General features: G+C 43.0%; 1 protein-coding gene across 1 annotated transcript in view; it reads left to right on the top strand.

Annotated features, from left to right (window-relative positions):
• PHF14 (PHD finger protein 14) overlaps window positions 1–5657 on the top strand; it is a 188180-nt gene extending 182523 nt beyond the window's left edge. Inside the window, exon 18 of the mRNA XM_037046387.1 lies at window positions 5294–5657. Coding sequence (XP_036902282.1) covers window positions 5294–5317 — 24 coding nt within the window. The 3' untranslated portion in view covers window positions 5318–5657. The remainder of the gene's footprint in view (window positions 1–5293) is intronic.
• The last annotated feature ends 17036 nt before the right edge of the window (window positions 5658–22693 follow it).

Genomic DNA, 22693 nt, shown 5'->3' with positions numbered 1-22693 from the left:
GGCTTCTTCCTGTGCTATTTCGTGTACCAGGACTTGATTCTTTTCCATTGCTGAGTAGTATTTATTGTATGGATATACTGCAGTGTGCTTACCCATTTACCAGTTGGGAGACATCTGAGTGCCTTCTAGGTTTTGGTGATTATGAATAAAGTTGCTATACACAGATCTTTGTGAGGACATACCTTCCTTTTCTACTGGGTAACTGACATGGAACAGGACTGCTGGGTCAAATGGTGAGTGTATATTTAACTTTGTAAGATGCTACTAACATGTTTGCCAAAGTGACTGCAAGATTTTACATTCCCACCAGCAATGAAGGCTATAGTCGCTTCGTGTCTTCACATTCTCACTAGCACTTGGTATTTTTTGTTTTCTTTTGCTTTGTTTTGATTTGTCTTTAGCCAGTCAAATGGGCATCTCATTGTGGTTTTAGTTTGCAACTCCCTAATGACTAATGATGTTGAATGCTTTTTAATGTGCCTATTTGCCATCTGTATATAATCTTTGATAAAGTACACATTCAAATGTTGTGCCCATTTTTTCTATGATGTTGTCTGCAAAGTCATTTTTTAATATCCTGACTGACTTTCTCGATGACCTCCATTTCCTCTTCCTATCAGGAAATGCCCTTCTAGGTCCTGCTTTCTCACACTAATAGCGCCCCCTTGGTAGAGTTCTGTTCCAGCCACCCATCTTTATTCATTTCAGGCCGTTCTCTCACAAAGCTGATAGTTCCAGACTCTCCTCTTCATCTAAATGAAGCTTTGGGCTATTTTGCATTGTCGCCTTTCACCTGCTGTGCCCCTAAGTAACCTGTTCCTCTCATTCTCTCCTTTCCTGTTGAAAGTTTTCCTCCTATTCTGGGAATCTTGGACTCACTCCTGCTTACAGAGTGGGCACTGTGTACATGGGGCGGCTCATAGGCCTGTGAGCCTCTCCCCAGGAGGCTTCAATAGCAGGCTCCTCCAAATGCCAGTACCTCTGTTTCTTTTTTGTGAGGCTGTTTCCTGCAGGAAGAATGCTACAGCCTCCATCCTGGACCCATGTCTCAGGACAGCCAGTGTGTCAGGGGTGTGGGTGCCAGGGCTCTTGTGGGGCTAGAGAGTCTCACATAGGCCCACATGGAAACTCACGCAACCTCACAGTCAGTAGGAAGCCTCCACTCTGTCCCTCCATCTGAAGACTCTGGTTTCCTTCAGGCAGGGAACGACTCCCTTTCTTTAGCTGGAGGGACACTCGCCTGACTGGGCAGGTTGGGGAAATGCACCTAGATGTCTGTTCCGTATTCATGTTCTTTTCCAGCTTCACTCTTCACTCCAGCTTCCCACCATGCCAGATGGCCCATCCCTTGAGTTTTGATGGGGTTTGAGACATAGAGTAGTCTGATTCTCATCCCGCTCTTCAAGCACCTGCACTTCATCTTCTCTGCTTAGCCAAGACACTTATCACTCATCCTGCTCTCTTCCCATTGGCCCAAAGTTTGACCTCATTTTTTTACTTGTCCCTGTGATTACAGAACCTTTTTTTCTTTACTGCAATTTTACTGGTTCTTAGAGAAGCAACAGAGAGAAACATGGGTTCAGTCTACTATTTTTAAAAGAAAAGTCAGCCCTAATTTTTAAATCTGATTTTTCACAGCAATGTTGTAAAATTTCTTAGTCACAAGCAGTTTGTAAAGACTAAAAGTCCACTCAGGCCTATTTATGTCAAAGACAACTTTACATGTGAGTGCAGGGATTTCTAACAGAATCCAAGGGCCAGAAAGCCTCAGACAGGCTGGAATGAAGGTAGCTAATTATCAGCATTCTTTTCTGTAGTCTTCCATTTATTTTCCTTAGCTAATCTCAGTACCACCCCTTCTCTTTGTGTGTGTGTGTGTGTGTGAAAATCATCTCTTTCTGAGTATTTGTCATCATAGGTTTCAGATGAGCCATAACAAGTTCCTGATCTTCTAACTCTAGGAACTTTTAACACATTCTAGTCTCCCATGAGGTAACCTAACACAGTTCTCGAGTCACATGTTTCCCCGCATCCAATCAGCTGTGGGTGAAGAGTGGTCAGCTACAAACACAGAGACGGTTAGGACCACGGGAAGCACACTTTCTCCCAGACCAGGGTCACTAAGACTTATCTGCCATATGAAGATTAAATAAGTAGTGAACATGCTAGATATTAAATACTTTCTTTTTCTCAAATAGTTTCAAATTTATGAAATATCTTCTCTATCATATCTTTTATAATGTCATTAAACATTTTATTTCCAAATAAGCTTAAAGCTATTATAATCCAGCAAGAACAGAGAAACGGAAGCTAGTAATATTAACCAAGTAGCTCAGGGAAGCTACACATAGTGATGGAAACTCAAAGCACAAAGAATATTACTTGTCTAAACAAGCCCTGGAGAGAAAATCAATTGATACTCAAGGTCCTAGACCAGAATCTACAACTTGATGACTAATACTCAAAGCAAGGCCCGAAGCTTCTTAATGTGACCAGATCAATGTTAAACTGAAGAATCTACAACCAAACAACTAATGAAAGAAAAATATAAATGAAGTTTTCCATGAAAATATTAATAAATAGTTTTCTTGAAAAGTAGGTCTAAATATTGGGAGGGAAAATAAAATATAAAAGAAGAGACAAAAATGTATATAGAATTTAATTTAATTATTTAGAGCTACTGTGGATTTGAATTCAATCACTGAAGGTGGGGAGTGAATCCTATTCCTGAGATTCATATTTTCAAGACACTACATGGTGACATTGCAATGACAAAAATCATATAGCTTGAAATATGAAAGGTGATACAAAACTAGGAAGATAACAGTTGATTCAAAATACTCTTGCAAAATTGGAACCAATTAATTTTTAAAAAGATACAATCTCGTGGAATACTATTTCCAAAACTTTGAGAACAAAAAAGCTAGACACAGGTTCGTCTTTAAATATTCTAAGCACACGCAAGGAAGATACATTTCTCTGGCTTGTAAAGGTTTGCATTTTCTGCAGTTCACTGAACGGATAAAATGTCTCAGCTCTTTGTGTCCATAGTTTATATTATAAAAAATAAAAGAAGCTCTGAGCTTCCCTTGAAAAACAAAACAAACTACCGCCACCTACAAAACCCTCTTGCTCTGTACTCATTCAATGCTTGGTTAATGTCTTCTCCTCCTGGTGTGGTGTATCATGATTCACGAATCACATACATCCTTTGAGGAGCTGGGCTGGAGGCACAGGCTTGCGGGACACAAAGGAACTACCCCTACAGGGTTAGAGGAGAGATGTCTGGCACACAGTGACCCCCCCCTCACAGGACACCACAAGGGGCAGGACCCTGCTCTTTGGTCAACCACGGTCCTGTGTGGAGGAGGCCAGAGGGAACACATGCAGCCACCCCTTCTAGACCCAACACAGCCTCAGAAGGATTCTTTTTTTAAAATATATTTTATTGATTATGCCATTACAGTTTTTCTATTCCCCCTCCCTTCATTCCCGTCCTCCACCATTCCGCCCCTTTAGTTTATGACCACATGTCTCAAGTACTTTAGATTCTATATTTCCCATGCTATTCTTGTCCTCCCCCCCATCTATTTTCTACCTACCATCTATGCTACTTATTCTCTGTATCTTCTCCCCCCTTCTCCTCCTCCCACTCCCTTGTTGCTAACCCTCCATGTGTTCTTCATTTCTATGGTTCCGCTCCGGATCTAGCTGTCCTCTTGGTTTGCTTTTGTTTTAGATGTGGTTGTTAATAACTGAGTTTGCTGTCCTTTCACTGTTCATATTTTTTATCTTCTTTTTCTTAGATAAATCCCTTTAAGATTTCACATAATAAGGGCTTGGTGATGATGAACTCCTTGAATTTGATCTTATCTGAGAAGCACTTCATCTGTCCTTCCATTCTAAATGAAAGCTTTGCTGGATAGAGCAATCTTGGATGTAGATCTTTGGATTTCAAGACTTGGAATACTTCTTTCCAGTTCCAGAAGGATTCTTTAACAGAAGGGCTCAAATCAATGCCCCAGGCCATGTGTGCCTTGCTTCCCAAACATACTTCCTATAGTGCCTTGCTTCCCAAACATACTTCAATTCCTTGTATTTTGTCACTTCTTCCAACTCAGGCTTGAGCTGCATAAATGGAATATTTTTTTTTTCTGCTGAGATTATCCTTACTCCTCAGGGGAAAAGAATGAATTCCCATTTGGTGGGACTTGGGTCACACATTGTGCTACACACTCCAGCTCAGTGTCTGTCTTCCAGCAAGGTTGAGACTGCCTCCCTCGCCCCCTCCCAAACACCTACAGGTAACCATGCACTACCACCAAGATAATTCATCTCCCCCTACTAACCACCCAGGCTGGTCTGTCAGAGCCAGACCTACACCCAGACGGTATTTCTCTGCCTGTAGTTCTTCTCAATATTGAAATCCCTCGTGCTTTAATTTTATTAATTTCTTTTGAAACAGTCTTTTGATCTCATTAGGATCATGTCTATTATACAAGAGGAGAAATACCGACGCTATTCTACAAACACAGAATGCTTATTGAAGCTCAGCTTTGTTAAGGAAGATGTGTTAGAATGGAAAGCAAAATGATACCAAAACCTTTAGGTAATTGTGGGAGATCAACTCTTAAGGTTGCGCCTGTCAGAGAAAACAGAGTTGGACATTTGTCAAAGGTGGCAAGACAGATCTTACCCAGGGTGCTGCAGTAGGAGAAAGGCACTCCCGTGTAAACTGAGTTCAACTCCCTGAAACGGAAACAGGATGCCCTTTAAATGCCAAGTGTGCTGATGGAAAAGCACTAAAGGATGTTGCCAGGGGAATTTGGTCAGTATAATTAGGCCACCTATGTCTGCTAACTCATGCTTATTGAGTTAGGCTCCTACTCTCCCAGAGAATGGGGGACAAGGACCTTATCTTTCATGATGACCACATTTAAAGGAATAGCTTCCGGGTCATTGACAAAGACATTCTCTGGATGTAGAAAATACATCTCAAAGAGACAGAGAAAAGATTTACAATTGCAAGTTTTCTAAAGTAAGTGCTCTATGAAAAGGTAGTCGGATTTTAACCAAAAGACACAATAAATCTTTCTGAGCTTTCTCAGGCAGCTGTTTTAAGGGGCAGGGATTGTCTTTCTAGGAATGCAGCCCTGAGTCCATAGAATTTGCCCAAGGCTCTTAGTGTGGGTGGTGGACAAAGTCATTTGCACAGTGTTTTGCATTTCTTACCACCATGATTCCTAACTCTTCATATCCTTGCCTTTCTGTAATTCCCTCCCTTTGAGTACAGGTGAGACCTATGACTTGCTTCTAATCAACTGATTTCAACAAAGACGATGGAGTGAGCATGAAGAGATTTATATAATCACGTTATATAAGATGGTAGCATACACCTCGTGAAGAGACTCTGCTCACTTGGTTTTGATGAAAGGAGATCCAAGTGGCAAGGAATGGCCAGCAAGAAAATGGGGCCCCCAGTCCTGCAACCACAAGGAAATGAATTCTGCCAAAAACCTGATTGGAATGAACCTCTTCCCAGTCAAACACTTAAGTGAAACCCATCCCTGGGCAACATCTTGAATGCAGCCTTGCAGATAATAAAGCAGAGTGTACCCAGATTCCCAACCCACAAAAACTGTGACATAATAAAGTGTGTCGTTCGAAGCTAAATGTGTGGTGTTTTGTTATACAAGAAATAACTAATACAGTCAGTACTTCCAAAAGCATGCATAGTTGAACACTTTTCTCATATTATGAAAAAAACAAAACAAAAAGAGTTTCATATCCAAATCAGTTTGGGGAATGTTACATTCTATGTCCCCCACCATCCTGGAGAGTCACAGTGCATTCTGATAAACACAAAGGAGAATCTTTGTTAAATCAAAGTTAGCTATTTTTTTCATTATTCAGCTCAGTCCAACTTTGATTTGTTGACATCTAGTAATAAAACTAGTTTTCAAATTACCATACCACAGAGGAGAGGTTGTGAAAAGCAATAGCCTGCAAGCTGGAGAATACATCCCCTAAGGGATTCAATTTTCAGGTTCTCACTTCCTTATATTTTTTCCCAAAACTAATACTCCTGGAGAGGAGTCTTTCAGTTTCCATTTCCCATTTCATATTTTTTAAAAAAGCACTCGTCCCATCCGTCCTCACTGAACCTCCAGATAACAAACATAAGGACAACTTAAATCAGTGGTGTCCATGTTGAGAAAGTGAATGACTGTAGACTGGATATCAAATCCTTTCACAGACCAAATTTTCCTTTCTTTGCTTTCACATTGCAGAAGAGCTTATGGAATGAAAGAGATGAATGTGACCATCTTTGGAAAACGCTGTCTGCCACACATGGGCAAATAAATTCATAAATGAGTTTCCTCATAGGTAATTAAAACAAAATGAAACATGCTCAAGGATAGGGCTAGGACAGCCCCAGGATGAGGTGTTGCTGAAGTTTGTCCGAGCATGGCAGCTGGTCATTAGGAAAGAAAGAGACTTAAAGAGCCCTGGGTTCACATACACACGGTTGATTCCTACTGCTGTGCCAGACGTGCTCACACTGACTCCTCACGGCCCCTCAAAAGCTAAGGGAAATTATTACCCATATTTCATGGGTACAGGAAACTACACTTCAGTGAGCTGTAAAACGAGGACTTGAACCCACGTTTGGATGTCCAAGTTCGGCGTGCTTTTAGTACCACACCATCAAGTGGGCCTTCCCCACTACGGTGGGAAGGCAGCTAACTAAGCCTTTTGTTTTCCCTCTTTAAGGCAACACTTTAGTTCCTTCTATGGGGATTTTACCTCTGTAAAAGGACCTGGGGAGCACTGGGTAACCAGGGCATTTAGAGGTAACTCAAGTCCCATGAACAAGCCTATTCCGGTTGCATTTTTAACCTGTAAGCATAATGGCAGGCTTTTTTGTTTCCTTGTGAGATATCTATAGAAAAGACTGATGAGATTCTGGTAATCAGGAAGTACTTTTGTAATAAATAGTGATATGGCTGAGAAATATATGGATACAGGAAATTCAATATCATTTCTATGAGGTAAATCATTGCAGGAACTGAGACACACCAATCTGACCTTACTATGACTTTGGCTTCATATAGTTACATAGCATATGAACAGGGTAAGTGGGATGACTAAGTGCTTCATTGTCTCTGAATTAAGTATACCAGGAGAGAACAATGACAAAGGAAATTATAATTTTCCCCAGGAATTTCTTCTATAAGATTGAATGCAGAGGCATATATACATCTATTTCTTTATATCTGCACTACTCCCTGAAGAATTAGAGATGGCTTACAGAAGCTGTACAATAAAACAGAAGAAAATAAGCATAAATAAATAAAATCAGGAACAGGTAAAATATAAATTAGGAACCAAGGTCAAAACTGGAGAGAGGTAGAATGCAGAGAGGCAAGTCCCACTGAGTTATTAAAGTCAAGGCACAAATATGGCTCTCAGCTTCCTGGAGGCTAAGCAGCTAGAAATTAATGAACAGACTAACAGATTTTGATATGTTATCAGTAGGAAAAAATGCACTTTCCATTAGCCATCTAATTCCATATTACTTCACACTCGATATTCTTTGCAAATAAACTTTAAACATGGACATTTTTGTGTGCAAAATAAAGGTGTTTGCTAATTAGGAGGAAATACATGGAGGAGTGTGTTTACTAAAGTGTTTCTCATGGTAAAAGCTGATGGTTTCAGAAAACGTATTATGATAAGAAAGGACATTTCAAAGAGTTCCCTGGTTAAGCAGGAGAAGTAACCAAGGGCCTGCTGCTTTGAAGGTTTAATCCAAGATACTTATCCAACCTCTTTGTTGAACAAATCTTGCAAATAAGGTCTTTTCAGAAGATTCACAGCATTTTCTGTGGGAGCTTGAAATGTCAGCAGAACAGGCTTATGGTTTTTTGCTGGCCTAACGTCCTAACAGTTGGGGTTGGGGATGGAAATAGAAGATAGCAAAACTGTTCCATTGCCTGATTTTTATGCTTTCCTGCCTAACAGCTTTTCTGGCAATGATGACAGGCACAAAACGTAAAGAGAAAACAAAACAAGCAGGTAAACCAAAGAAAGAAAAACAAAGCCTGCCAAGAGCCAGATGCTCCCTGCCCTAGTAACAGATCTTTCAGTGACTTGCCTTTAACCTAAGACTAGAGCAGTTGGTGAGTGGATGAGATTAGTGAATGTCCAGAACTTGACGACATTAACAAGTCCTCAGTTCTCAATAATTACTAGTGTTACAGGATATATTTTAAAAGAGGATAAAGTTATGACTCTTGTGCAGATAAAAAATGAACGTGCATTATAGATTTTATTTAATGCATTCTTAACAAGGGAACCAGGCAGATGTTACAGCCAATTCAAAGAAGAATCCAAAGAACAGATACATTTCCAGGTTAGGAATATTGAAATGAGTTTCCAAATGAACTTGTAAGAGGGCCGGCCCTCCACCAGACAGAATTCATTTGCATGTGCAAAGACGTGTATGATTTGCTTTGCCATCAGCTGTACTATAGCCCAAAGGCAATAAAAGCTATAATCAGATAACCCTGGAAAGGTGTCTCTACACATGCATAGTTTTCCACTGAAGACCCCTACTAATATTATTGATTTATTCTCAAGTTCTTTACACTAGTAAATAAATATGTTTCAATCCTGGACACCCCGGTGGTAACAGTGCCCACCTTCAAGGCACTTTGAGACATCTGATGCTCTTTGTATTATGTCTTGAGAATCAACAGAACAGTAGCCTTCCATCTTCCTTGAAGAAAACAACATAGAGCGTCCTGAATAGAGTCCTAATGTTCTGTGGACCCTCAAGGTTTGCCCTCATAACAGATCTTTCAATGGCTGCCTTTAAACTAAAACTAAGGCATTTGATGATTGGAGGAGAATAGTGAATGTCCACATCTCATTGGCCTCAACAAATCCATCTTGTAAGAAGAGTGACTTAGTGCTGCAAGTTCAAAACAATGCTGTAGTAATACATGTGATTTCAACTATTCAACATACGAATACAATTCTCCTCTGCTAGGTCGTTTCACTGACGGCAGAAACACCACCTGTTCAATAAATTTGTTTCCTCCTCCCTGCAGGATGCACAGCCACACTATGTTCCCAACTCCCTTTGCAGTTGGGGGTAGACAGACATAGGGCTGCATTTGGGCCAAAGCAATGTGGGAAGAAGTGACTGCCCTGCCTCTAGACTCATGCCTCCTTCCGCTCCCCGTCCCGCCAGCTGGATGCAGAGGACTCCGAGATCCATAGGAGGAAGGAGACCTATTCTGAAGGAAGAGTAGGTCCCTGAAACTGTGAGCTTTGGGATGTTATGTGAGGGAGCAGTAAATACGTATTGTGTTAAGTCTTTGAGTTTTGTGATTTCGTTGCAATAGAAGCTAGTATTACTTTAACATATAGACATCCCAAATTTCTTTTGAATTTAAATTTCTAAAACCAGGCAATACAGCCACAATATGTAACAATCAAAACAATGTAAAGGGTGCACACTGACCATCTCGCTTTGACCTTATTGCTACGTGCATTGCCAAGTTAGGATTTAAGGCGGGTCCTAGTTGACCGCAGACCATGAGCCCTGCCCCAACTTCCTCAGGAAGGCCGGTACCTGGGAGAATTTTCTTTCATTCACCAAGGACAACAACATAACACACATAGGGCAAGTCAGAAAGCCAAAAATAATGTGAGGATGAAGTTGAGTGGAATTGCCCTCCTCCCAGCACGTGGCGGGGGGAGGGCACAGCAGCTCATTCAGCTCTGCCCGGATTTTCCCTGTTGACAGAGCATTAGAACTTACTGTACTTGTGCCCCAAGGGCCTCCCGCTCCTGTTCCTTATGAAACAGCGTTTCTGAGGCCACTGTTAATCCGTGTGTCAGAGCCCATCTACCTGTTTTAGCCCTTAGCCCACATTGCTGAAAGAACAAAAAAGATACCATTTTTTTCCAACTTAAAATCCTGGAACTCTTAGCCTCCGTTCTCACTTCTCTCCCTGCCTCCTGCAGTGTGTGTTGTGTAAAGACAAAGTCTTCTCCGGACTCAAAGTCAAGGAGCCACTGTTGAGTGTCCTACACCTGAGAGGCAGGAGCCACATCCTAATGATTCTGTTTGCAATGTGTGTCACACCGGGCGATGTGGAGGGGAATGATTTCAACATAAGTCCGCGAGGTTCCCAATGCCGCACTCTGAATGCTTTTCTAGGCTGTATAAGTTAGCTACTGGGGATGGTTTAGTGGGAAGTGGGACCCCCCAAAAATGGTATTTATAAAAAATTATATATTTAAATACAATTTCTCCGTCTTACGTTTAAATTTCAGTTACCCTCAAAATACTCTCCATTTGCTGCAATGTACCTACTAACAGGTTTTTCCGACTGTTCGGAACAGTTTCTAAACTTGTTGATTTTGATGCCTTTTACTGTTTCTATCATTTTGTTTGTTTGTCTGTTTGCTTCACCTCTTCCACATCAGCAAAACATTTCCCTTTGAGGACTTTTTCCATCCAGGGAAAGAAAAAAAAAGTTGCCGTGTGGGCAGGTGTGTGTGTAAACCACCCATCATGAAATGGGCACACGTGTGGAGTCTTCAGAAAAATTCACGGAAGCCAAACGCAGCTCTCGCAACAACGCCCGCTGGTGCACTATTACAAATGGGTCCCTAGAACACTCACCTAGCGGGGGAAGCCTGTACTACAAGGGGTCTGCCCTCCAGAAGATTGTTCAATTTTTGTGGGGTTTGCCTTCTTACATGTAGACACTGTTCCCACAGCAGTGTCCCCATCATCCTCACTAACGGTGAAGCCTACTGAGAAAATGCGAAGGCATTAATCTGGTGACAGGCTGGGACTCTAGTGAAATTGTAGATCTTTCAGTGTAAAAAGATTCCTAGAGATTGACCTGTCCAACAGGCTCTTTTCACAGATTTCTGTAAAATAAAGAGACAATGCCATGGAAAAGGACTGCTTTGCTCCAGAGCGCTCCCAAACAAGCGACAGAGGCTTTGTCTTCTGAAGGTCACTGCTTTTCTCGTTACGTTTCGTGCTTCACTTTCAAAACTCTGGGTTATTGGCCACGCTTTTAAATATTCTCCACTTAGCAAGTACTATATGGTGGCTGTTTTTGATCTGCCTAAGTGGTCCTTGGTTTTACACAAGGCTAAAAGAAATTGCGGGAAGTTGTTGACCTTTGCATTTGTGAGTCCTGAAGCTCCCTGTGCCAGTCTGAACACAACGCTGAACTTCTTGGGTGGGAGGGGGGTAAGGCAGGAAGAGTTGCCAGTCACCTGGACTGAGATCTGGAGAACGGCTGGGCATCCTCTGGACATGCTATTCCTCTCGTCACCCTTACCCTGGGCATCTGGAGCGTTGCTAAAATTTGTGTCAGTGCTGCTGGGCACAAGGGTGCCTCCCCAAAGGGGCCAAGGAGGTAGAGACACCCATTCCCTGTTTTCATTTGGTGCTCAGCCAGAGTTTTCCACCTCAGTATAAATTTAATATCCTACCCGCAGAGTTAAACTTTGCAGAGTTAATTTATGACCTTTCCAAATGCTTATTCAATTTGCATCATATTAAATCATGACTTCAAAAAGAGTGGTGCCAGGGTAAAAATGGGCTGCTTCATCTTTGGGGCTTCGTCCTCCATTTTGTAGGTTCAGACTCAGTTTCATGTTAGCCTGTGGCCATAACACATAATTGGTTCAGGATAAATGAAAGCGGAGACACTGATTTTGTTTGTCCAAGAGAATACCCTCCCGACCCTCCCCAAACTTTGGAACAGTATTCGCACCAACTTTGGCCACACGATCCTGAACTGGACCAATCACTGTATCTCATCTCTCTGGTACCCCACAAACGAATGTATTCATCCAAATCTGAACAGTGAGATGGTGAGATGCATTAAGATTGCTCAGCTGGAACTAGCAAAATAATTTCTCTCTCTTCTTGCTTGTGGACTCTAAATATACGACCTCAGAAAAAAAATCTCTCAAACAATGATGAGAGTAGAACACGAACTTCCAGGTCCCATGTCCTGAAGGCCGCACCCAGTTCTAAGGCCTGAAGTTCCTTCTTTCAAAGACAAACTGACAGTTTTCTGGGAAACTCTTTTTGCTTCAGTTATACTGGGTTTCTGTAAAATAAAGAGTCCTAACCACACACCAGACTCTCAAGAGTTTGTTTTATAAACTAGGCTGTCAGTCTTAAAACACATGCTAAGAAAGAGAAGGGCCAAGTGGATTGTCTGGTTAGCGCCTTCCTTCCCTAGAGGACAGCCTACGTGGGAAACCAAATTATGAAGAAAACGCTGCTTCTCAAGCTCCCTGACAGGATAAAAGGAGCGGGCCCATCTCAAGGGACACTCTCCACAGCCTGTGGCCCCCTAGGGACATAGCGTCTGTTAAGTAGGACAGAACAATTCTGCCAGCCGTGCATAATTCTGAGAGGCACACTGACAAATTCTTCCTTCCAACTTTTCACTTTAAAATTCCTTATCCGTCACCCTGTGGTTCTGGTCCCCTCATCAGATACCACGGAGTGTCACGCCTCTGTGACTGCTCATTGCACCTGCCACCACTCCCCTCACCAAACCCCTCCCTACCATCCACCTCCTGCCTCCCCTCCAATTCTGGACATCCTCCTAATTGCCTGGACTTGACAGCATACACTCATTCCTATCTGAGGCTTTCCTGTTTTGCCCAAGTCAGAGTTTAATCCCACCCTGTCCCGTGTCTTCTTTTAGGAGCCAATGGGACTCATCTTGCAGTGTTGCAAGCTGTGTATGTGTTGTTTATCTTGAGGACAGTCAGCCTTACCCATTCTGTCTGACCCCAGGCTTTCAACATAATCCACTGCAAATAGTAGATGCATAAAATGTATGTTGAAGTCATTGGCCCTGGCTGGGGTAGCTCAGTGGATTGAGCGCGGGCCTGCGAACCCGAGGATCGAGGTTCGATTCCCAGTCAGGGCACCTACAACCCTGCCTGGGTTGCAGGCCAGTTCTCAGCAGGGGATGCATGAGAGGCAACCATACATTGATATTTCTCTCCCTCTTTCCTTCCATTACCCTCTAAAGAAAAACAAATAAAATCTTTAAAGAATTAAAAAAAGGAGAAATTGTTAGCATGAACTACTGCAGTCTGGTTTCTTTTTTGTTGTCATTTTGTTTTGTTTTTCACTTACAGCGTGCTCTATTGCTCTGGACTCTTTGGGTAACATTTGGCAGAAAAATAACCTCAAATCCAAAGAGTTTAAGGTGAGGCCCTCAGAAGCAGTTTTGAATGTCCAAATGACAGGAAAGTCAGGGGGACAGCTGCGGCTTGAGACCAACTGCTCCTCACATCACGGCCATCCTGGGACTGTCTGTCTTGTCTCCACATCTCTCCCCACACCCCGCTGCAGACCAGCTTCTTCTGCACACTGGCAAGTATGGCTGCCGACAACCTCAAGCTTCACATCTTCTGCCATCAGCTACTGACAACCAAGTGAAATTCCCCAGGTTGAGATGGAAGATTCCTGAAGAAGCACATGAGGCTCTATGGTGGATTATGGCACTGGTCCCAATTCTTCACATCTCCCTTAATCTTTATCTTTTGTTTTTGACTGGAAATTCTCATTAAAAAATGGACTACGTTTCCCACTACTTGGCTATGTTTGAGTGAGGTAGAGACAGCAGTGTGCTGATTCTGAGTCCGGGCCTCAGGAGGTCTCTTATCTCCATCTGTGCTCCTACTCTGTGGCTATTCCATAAGAAGGGCTTGTCCAGGCCAGCCCTCAAATCCACACAAGGGATAAGAAATGCATGGAGCACAGCCACCCACCGAGCCTGGTCCAGGCCTCATCTCCTGACCCCAGCTGACCCACCACACAAATGAACTCAGCCAAGACCACTAGAGCAGACAGCAGAGCCCAGACTGGGCCAGCCAGATCTGGAATAACTCATAATAAGCTAAGCCTCTTAATTGTTAACGTAGCATTGCTGAGGCAATAGCTGATTGATACAAACCGAGCCTCAGCTCTGCAACTTTCTAGGTATGTGACTCTGGACAAGATGTTTAACCATCTGGATTTAACTCTCCACCTCTGCAAAATGGAGATAACAACAGTTTCTATAGCATAGCATTGTTTTGAAAATAAAATGAGTTAAAATCTAAAATGCTTCACACATAAAAAAAAAACCCCACTAACCTATTTTTTCACTGCTATTACTGTTTCACATGCCCATCCACAAATATCTGTAGCCTGGGGATGGGAGGTCCTAAGGACTGGCCTAGCTTGGGTAGGTGTCCCTCTCTGGGCCAACTGGCAGTGGGCAGAGGGGTGAAGGGTCTGTGAGAAGAGAGCCGCTCTGATGTTAAGGAGAAGGTTGGATGTCGGGGAGAGGCATGCCTAAGAAGACGTGGAGGCTGATTCCACATTAAAATGGGAGGGGAGTTGGGCAGACAAAACGAGAAGAAGGCACCCAGTGCACTGCAGTTATTTCTCAAATCGGTTTCATTGATAAACCCTGAGTCACAGGAGGTGGTTTCAGACACCCACCCAGCACAGAGCAAGCAGCACCAGTATATTTTGTCTCTCCTATTTCCAGGCATTTAATCTTAAGTATTCCTAACTTAGCTTCACTTAAATTCTTCGAATACTGGAGAATGAAGCAATAATTCCCACTTCCCAGCATGCTTTTAGGAATTAAATGAGATCAGGGTAGAGTACATGCCATACAGCAGGTATCCAATCAGGGTAGCTATTGCTGCCGTTATTCTTGGTTCCCTCCATAATGTGTTGTTGTTTCTCATTAGCTTCCATGAGAGGAGGGGGGCCTTCGTCAGCCAGTAGCCTCCATTTCTGGGTTTCTCTCCACTGACCACAGTATAGAGCACATCCTATTATGGTCACACACATGAAGTCTGAGGATGAACATGGTGCATCCAGCCTAGCGCTAGTTAATGCTGAACATGTCCGCTTCGCTAGTTCTTCAAAGGGGACAGGCTCAGAGAAACCTTGTGATATCTGATCTGGAAAGCCTTTTTAGTGCAGACTCTGAATTACAAAGCTGGTATTCAAATCTGCAAATGATGAGCAGCGGTAAATGTGTGACATTAACTGCCTCCAACCCTCTTTGTCTCTCCTTGGCTGACACTGGAAAACTGGTGAGCAGCTCACTGAGCTGGGCTATAATTAGTGTGTGTCTAGAAATGCAGGCTGCTCACAGACAGACCTTTGCAGGGAATTGCTCATTATTCCTGTGATTTCAGGAAATAAAAACCCCAATTAATTCCCAAGCCCAAGAAAGAAAGAAGAGCAACAAGCAGTTTTCCTCTGGCGACCAGAAGGGGAGAAGCCGATAAGACCCAGGCTGTCTACACAAGATCACAGTCTGATAAAGTACATTTGCCCCTGTTCATCCCGTGCCAGGCAGCAGAAAGACTCGAGCCCATCTTGCCCAGAGGAAGATAAAGGTGTGTCTCAGTGGGCTGCCCTTTCCAGGCACTAAAAGCATCGCTCTTTGTTGTAGTACAAGCCTGCGACGGGAGATGCACGGGGAAGAGAAGGGAAGTTTGTAGGGCTAGCATGAAAGGATTTACCCTGAGAAGGAGAGGAACAGAGAAAACGTATTGTGTTTCTATGCAGAATTAAATAACCTGCTGGTCACAGTTGTAGGTATATTCTCTGGATAAACAAACCATTTCCATCCTAGTACGTGTTTGTTTGAACAAGGGCATGCTGACATGAGGAGGACAGGGAAGAGGGGAGGTTGTGAACTGAGTGCGGTGAGCTAGAATGTTCTAATGTGTTGCTAAATGTCAGGAAGTGGGAACGTGTGCAAGATGAGTTGTTCTGGTCCCTGACTGTAAGCTGATCAGAAGCAATGGGGAGATGTCAGCCAGCTTGAGCACCCCAGCGTGTCCACAGAAATGCCACTGCACTTGCAAACCTTAGGAGACAATGGTGAATTCTCAGACTGGGAAGGGGCTGCAGTGGACTCCGGGGGTGCTGTGATCAGACAGAAGCCACGGTCCTGGAACCTGGAGTGCATTCTAGTGGCTTTGCATGGAAGACATGATCAATGGCTGTTTCTGAGAGATCTTGATTTTAGGTCGCTTTACTTTCCCATCATGAATACCACGCTATCAAAAAGACAAATTAATTTAACCTGAGTGACTTCCTGCTCCCTTATGAATTACTTTCCAATTGTTTTTAATAGCATCTCTTCATCTCTAGCACAAGAAAACACAGCTGACCTTTAACAGCCTCTTTTATAAATGAACCCAACTGCAGGCCAGCTTTCCCACTCTCAGATCTTTATCTGCTGGTACTTTGAATCCAAACTCATCTGAATGCAGGTCTAGCTGCCGAACAGTATCTGTCCATTAATTAAACACTCGGCGCTTAACAGCTTGCATGCCAGCAGCTGTAAAAGATGAGAAGGCCGTTCTCCTTTAATCTACAAATATTTATTTTCTTTTTGGGGGACCGGCTGGGAAAAGATTAAGTGTCTGGGAGGATAACCAGCTTCTAGAGAACGTGCAGGTTGTGGCAGGAGTCCCATGTGGAGTCACATCAGGTGCGGTTAGTAAGCAGGAAGGCTGGCTCCTAATCCCTGCAATTACGAATGACGGAGTGCTGGTTAGAACAAGCGTCTTCCTCCATCTGGGCTCAGGGAATGTTTGCCTGCTCTGAGTGTCTCAATGAGTGCATGTCAATGAGTCTACAGGGAGGGATGAATCAAATGCATGAAGAACTGGACTCCGATATTTATGGGATCCTGTCTGCAGAGGAGCTGGTTCTGGCTTGTATGCTCTCATCCTGCCTCAGTGCATTCTGAGGGCCTCCTCAGCCCATTTACATTTTTCTTTGTTTCTCAGACTCATTTATCACTAAACTGTGCAGAAACTGTCCTCCAATAACAAAACAACAGGTTGACAGTTGGACACAGCATTAGCCTAAAAATGTTTTTTTAAATACAAAAGCAGTGTATGTGTGTGGTAAACTACTAGAAAATGGAGACAAACAAAAATAAAAAAATGTTATTGCAAGTACCTAGAGATTGAAGGGTCGATGCCTTAATGTATATCTTTCCAGATCATTTTACAGATTTATTATCTCTTTTGGGATAGATATATAATTTATATATATCATTTGTTTTTGTTTTGTAATTTGCTTCTTTAGTTAACAATACCTATTTTTCCATTTCACTATATTTTCATCTCAAGTACAAGACCATATTCACATTTTTATGATTGTCTCAAAAATGTCCTTTATATCTGACTTGTCCAAACCAGCATCCAATCTGGAACCATATGTTGCCTTTAACTGATATGTCTCCTAGGCCCTGCTCAAGCTAGCCTGCTACATCTTTTCCTGCACTACTGTATTGCAGAGAATGGGCTGGTTCATTGTCCAGGACAAGGTCCCACGGCCAACTTAGTTCAGGCTCTCTGAAAACAGAGTCTGAGTAATACACTTTGGTGCCAGTAGTTACCAGAAGGTGATCTTATGAAGTGGAAGTGAGAGAGCAGGAAGACACCAAGAAAGCAGGAATAGCCAGTTGGGAGGGCATTATTGACATTGCCACGGTAAGGACTGGGGTTCAATTCTGCCTGGACTGCTGAGAAGCACCCAGGATGCCCTTGGAATTGTCCACCTGAGAGAAAGCAATCTAAAGCATGTAACTGCCCACTTGCCTTGGGAAAGAAGGCATTAACTACCTCTGCTTTCAGCTGCACTTGCCCGGAACTAGAGGTTGTAGAGCATCAGAGAATGTCCCGGGCAAGAATGCACACAGGCGCACCTAACATCTATCTACCCAGTCCAGTTGTGGCTGCAATCTGACGTGGGCCAAGAAGAGGTGACGTGCGTACCAGGTGCTATAGCCCATGTTGAAGATTTGTCTGTATTGTTCCCCCCGTAAAATTATTCATTTTGTCATTCTATAGGAGCATTTCCTATAAACAAAATGTTATCTAACGCCAGATATAATCACATGAAGTATTTTGGGGAAAAGAATGGCTGATCACTATTATTTACATATGACTACCAAGGTGTGCTAGCACTTTTTATTTTCTTTGCAAGAGATTAATTCATCAAACGTTTGCTGAGCAAGAGATTTTAAGGTAGGTGCTGATAAAATGAACTTGCCCTTGAGTTTAGCAAGGTTTGTAAAATAAAATGGTGCTATGGTAGAATTTTATAGAGTGTAGTGCTGGGTCAGAGGAGGAAGTGATCAATTCTTTTAGGGTATGAGGGAGGAGGTAGGGGAGAGAGAGAAGTCTTCCCAGTTGCAGTTATGCTTGACCTGGGTCTTGAAAGATGAGCAGATGGGAAGACATGTGTTTTAGGCTGAGTTATATTGGGAACAAGGGTTATAGGCATAGAAACGGAAAACTTGTTGGGAAACAGAAAGTCATGCAATATGGCTGACGAGTGGGTGTGAAGGGGTGAGACCAGCGTAGGGAAACAACAAAAGAAAGAAAGGGGCACATCATGGAGACCTGGTACACCAGACTAGATATTGTCTTCACTCCTTATTTTCCATGGAACGTTCCTTGCGGAATACAGCATGTGAGCATGAGTGGAAGCAGACTCCAGGAAAGTGGGAAACAGGAGTGGAGGGGTCCCCGCCAGGTGTGTGGCTCCTGGTGCCTCAGAGACTTATGTTGAACCCTATAAAAAGGAACTATGGCAAGACTGTGGGGGCTGTTTCCACAAGGGAGGCAAGGGGCGTGGGCAGCTGCTTTAGTGCCCAGAGTCGGGAAGAAAAGGATTATTCTGCTTCCTTGGGAACACAGAACCTCACTACCTCCTTGAAGGTGGTGAAGATCAGGAGAGAGTCCCCTTTCCAGAGACACTGAAGGTCAAAGTTCAAGACACAGCTAGTGGGGCATCATTTCCAAGCGCCTTTGTGGGTAGTTGTTACTGGGGTGGGTACTGCAACATAGCTCTGGCTAGAACTGACAACTTGGTATGAGCACTTTTGAGTGACCCTGGAGACTCCCCAGAATAGTAGGTTGAATGTTACAGAGGGCTGGAATAAGTAGCTGGAGTCAGGTCATCGAAATTGGTGTTGACGTAGATATAATGAGTCCCATTTGATTCCACGTATGGGTAAGTCCTGGGAGATTTTGGTTATAAGTAAATAATGACAGGAGCATACCTGGCCGGGCCTGTATGCCGGACCTGGCTGGACCTGGCAGGGCCAGAAAGCCCTTCTTCGTGTGTTTGTAGCACCATGGTGATAGTGTCCATCTTTTGGTCACATCCTCCTAACATGTGGGTTATCATTATAGATTATGCCATGAAGGTTAAAGCTCCTCAAACATGAGACATAATCATCAAAAGACCCAGACCACTTGCTCCCTCCCGCCCATCTGTTGGCTGGCTTATCTCCCTGCAGGTCTTGTTCACTGCAGGGGAAGAAGCTGTATATTCAACCCTCCTGCCAGAGTGAGGAGATTTATCGGAGTCGAAGTAACTAAAGGAGGCAGGAAAAGGGAAATTTGGTCAGGACTCAGCTACACGCAACAAGACAGTGATGTCTGGAGGAGCCAGTGACAAACCAGAGAAAAATCAGAGCGGTGTCACTGTCCGGAGCACAGCCAGCAGCGTCTCCAGGTGATGTATGGTGGCACAGGTTGCCGAGTGCGACTTTCCTAACTGGGCTACGCTGGGCTCTCACGCACAGCAGATTTATCGTACTGTCATTGGTGCATCACCAAGCACATATGCTGAAAGGAATTATGGGTAATAGGTTTTCAGGTTTTTTTCCTGGTTGAAGCCAACAGCCTGCCTCCTTTATACCTCAGTGAGCAGGAGACTCAGAGACAGAGAAAAGTGGAATTTGTACGTACATTGATTATATTCCTATTCTTCTATGTTTCATTACAGCAAGTGTTTGACTTTTGTTGTTACAAAAATTATATAATAAAAATAACACAAACTGTAGTTATATATAATGTGTAAAGAATAAGCATTGTTGCCTGTCTTTCCTACATTTTTACAAGTGATCTATCACTATTTATAATACCTTCGATAATTGTGAGCTAATAAAATATATCTGGGGTTCTTTTCCTGAGGATTGAAAGAGGGAGGGAGGTGGATGGGGAAGAAGAGTGTTCATGTACCTTGTTTGTGGCAAAATCACTTGGTGCACTGTTTGAGGGGGTGGTTTAAATCCCCAGCAAAATTTAAAATGTGAATTTCCTCTGGCCCTGTAGTTTCACTATCAGGTAAATTTCCCGACATACATACTCAATGCAAGTGTGCAGAGATGGATAAAAGGAGGCGCACAGAAGCACCAGCTGGAAGGGGAAAGCTGGAAATGACCTGAATGTTGGTCAACAGGGGACTTGATTAAATACATTATGGTGCAAACTCATGATGACATATTACTCAGCATCAAAATAAGTAGTGCGCACTGAAAAAAAGCAAGTTGTGGAATAGTGTGTGGAGTAGGATTCCACTCTAAAAACATACTCATGCATAATTGTGGATGTGCTTGTATATGCCTAGAACATTTTTGGAAAGGAATGAAAACTGACATTCTTCTGGGGGAAAAAAAAACTGAGGGGTCGTTGTAGAGGTTGAAGTTAAATGCCATTGTACAAAGTAAAAAAATGCATTAGCAGCATCTTTTACTGTGTAAATTTTAAACACATTTAAAAAAGGAGAAGGAAGGAAGGAGGAGGAGGAGAAAGAAGAAGGTGAAGAAGAAAGAGAAGGGGGTGGAGAGGTATTTAGCTTTTAGAAAATTTTTTAAAATATATTTTATTGATTATGCTATTATAGTTGTCCCATTTGCTTTTAGAATTTTTTTTCAACACAGCCAGCCTCAAGACAGGTGGAGCTCACATGACTCATGGAGATACTACCCCGGCCCCCACCACTGTCTTATGACCTTATGTTAACATGTTCCTCCTCAATGGGCTTTCCTCTCCCTCTTTTTACTTTCAGTATGAGTTTTAGAAAATGCAGAATATGTTAAGGAAAAGGGACAACTAAATTGAGTAAAAGCGTTTGTGTGAAATTATGAAAAAACACCTAAATATGGTAGGAAAAAAATTCCTCGCTGGAGGGCTCAACCAAGAGGAATGCACCATCTACTTTCCATTGCTCCTTGTGACAGGCTGTTTCTGTGTGAGGCTGCTGGCAACACTGGTGGGAACAGACTCATGGCCGTTTCACCCACATTCAAGTCCCAAGGAGCTGGGGTTGGAGACCTTCTTCATTTCCTTTCCTGGGTGAATCCGTGGCCTGTGTTCTGCAGATGAGGGGAGCCAGATCATCCTGGAGGAAGAGCATCTCAAGTTTTCAGTATAAGTTTGAGCTAAAAGACCCCCCCACTTCATGAGGTGTCACCTACCGTTTAGTGAGCAAGAAAATCTGTGCACAACGCCTACACTTAACAGGTTAGTCCAGCGAGTTTCAATCTTTTCCATCTCAGGGCACACGTAAGCTAATTACTGAAATTCTGCAGCACACCAAAAAACATGTTGTACTTTTGCCAACTGACAAAAATAGATATATATTTTTTATTTTTTAAAAGATTTTACTTATTTATCTTTAGAGAGGAAGGGAAGGAGAGAAGGAGAGAAATATCAATGTATGGTTACCTCTTGTGAGTCCCCTGCTGGGAACTGGCCCATAACCCAGGCATGTGCCCTGACTAGGAATCGAACCGCGATTGTGTGGATCACAGGCCCGAGCTCAATCCACTGAGCTACACCAGCCAAGGCTCAATAGATATAATTTTTATTGATTCACCAAAAATAATATTAATTACCTGCCCTTTTTGCTCCAAAGTGGCTTTTTAAAAGATGAGTTGCCTATACTTGTATATAAGAATTTCTGGCCCTGGCTGGTCAGAAAAAAGCCACTGTGTAGCTCAGTAGATTGAGCACAGGCTGAGAACCAAAGGGTCGCTGGTTTCATTCCCACTCAGGGCACATGCCTGGGGTGTGGGCCAGGTCCCCAGTGGGGGCCACATGAGAAGCAACCACACATTAATGTTTCTCTCCCTTTTTCCCTCCCTTCCCCCCTCTCTAAAAATAAATAAATAAAATCTTCAAAAAAAGATTTTCTGGTACTAAGAATTAACCAGCCAGACATGACCTTATTATGTGATGTGAGCAATGAGATGCCACTCTGTTATATGACCTATATATTTATGATTCAAGACTGACACTCACACCAGACAGCTACTGTTGTATGGCTGTTGTCATTCTTTCATTTGACAACGTAAATGAGAAAAGGTCAGTGCCCCTTACTAAATAGTCAGGTATTGAATGCTTTAAAATTCTTTGCAGCACCCTGGTTGAAAATCACTGGTTGAAGCTGAACCTTCTGGACTGGCTACTTTAATAAACTGAGCACATTTCTACTCCATAGGCATCCTTGAATACTTTCTATATATCAGGTCCTGCCAGTACTGGGGATATCAAGATGAACGTGCATATTCTTTTTTTTTAAAGATTTTATTCATTTATCTTTAGAGAGGAAGGGAAGGAGAGAAGGAGAGAAATATCAATGTTGCCTCTCGTGAGTCCCCTGTTGGGACCTGGCCTGCAACCCAGGCATGTGCCCTGACTGGGAATTAAACCGAGATGGTGTGGTTCGCAGGCCTGCGCTCAATCCACTGAGCTACACCAGCCAGGGCTAGAATGTACATATTCTTAT

The sequence above is a fragment of the Sturnira hondurensis genome, unplaced genomic scaffold, assembly GCF_014824575.4.
Source record: "Sturnira hondurensis isolate 20B ecotype Veracruz unplaced genomic scaffold, ASM1482457v3 Scaffold0005252, whole genome shotgun sequence".
Classification (NCBI taxonomy): Eukaryota; Metazoa; Chordata; class Mammalia; order Chiroptera; family Phyllostomidae; genus Sturnira; species Sturnira hondurensis.
This window is presented reverse-complemented; position numbering and strand designations above follow the sequence as displayed.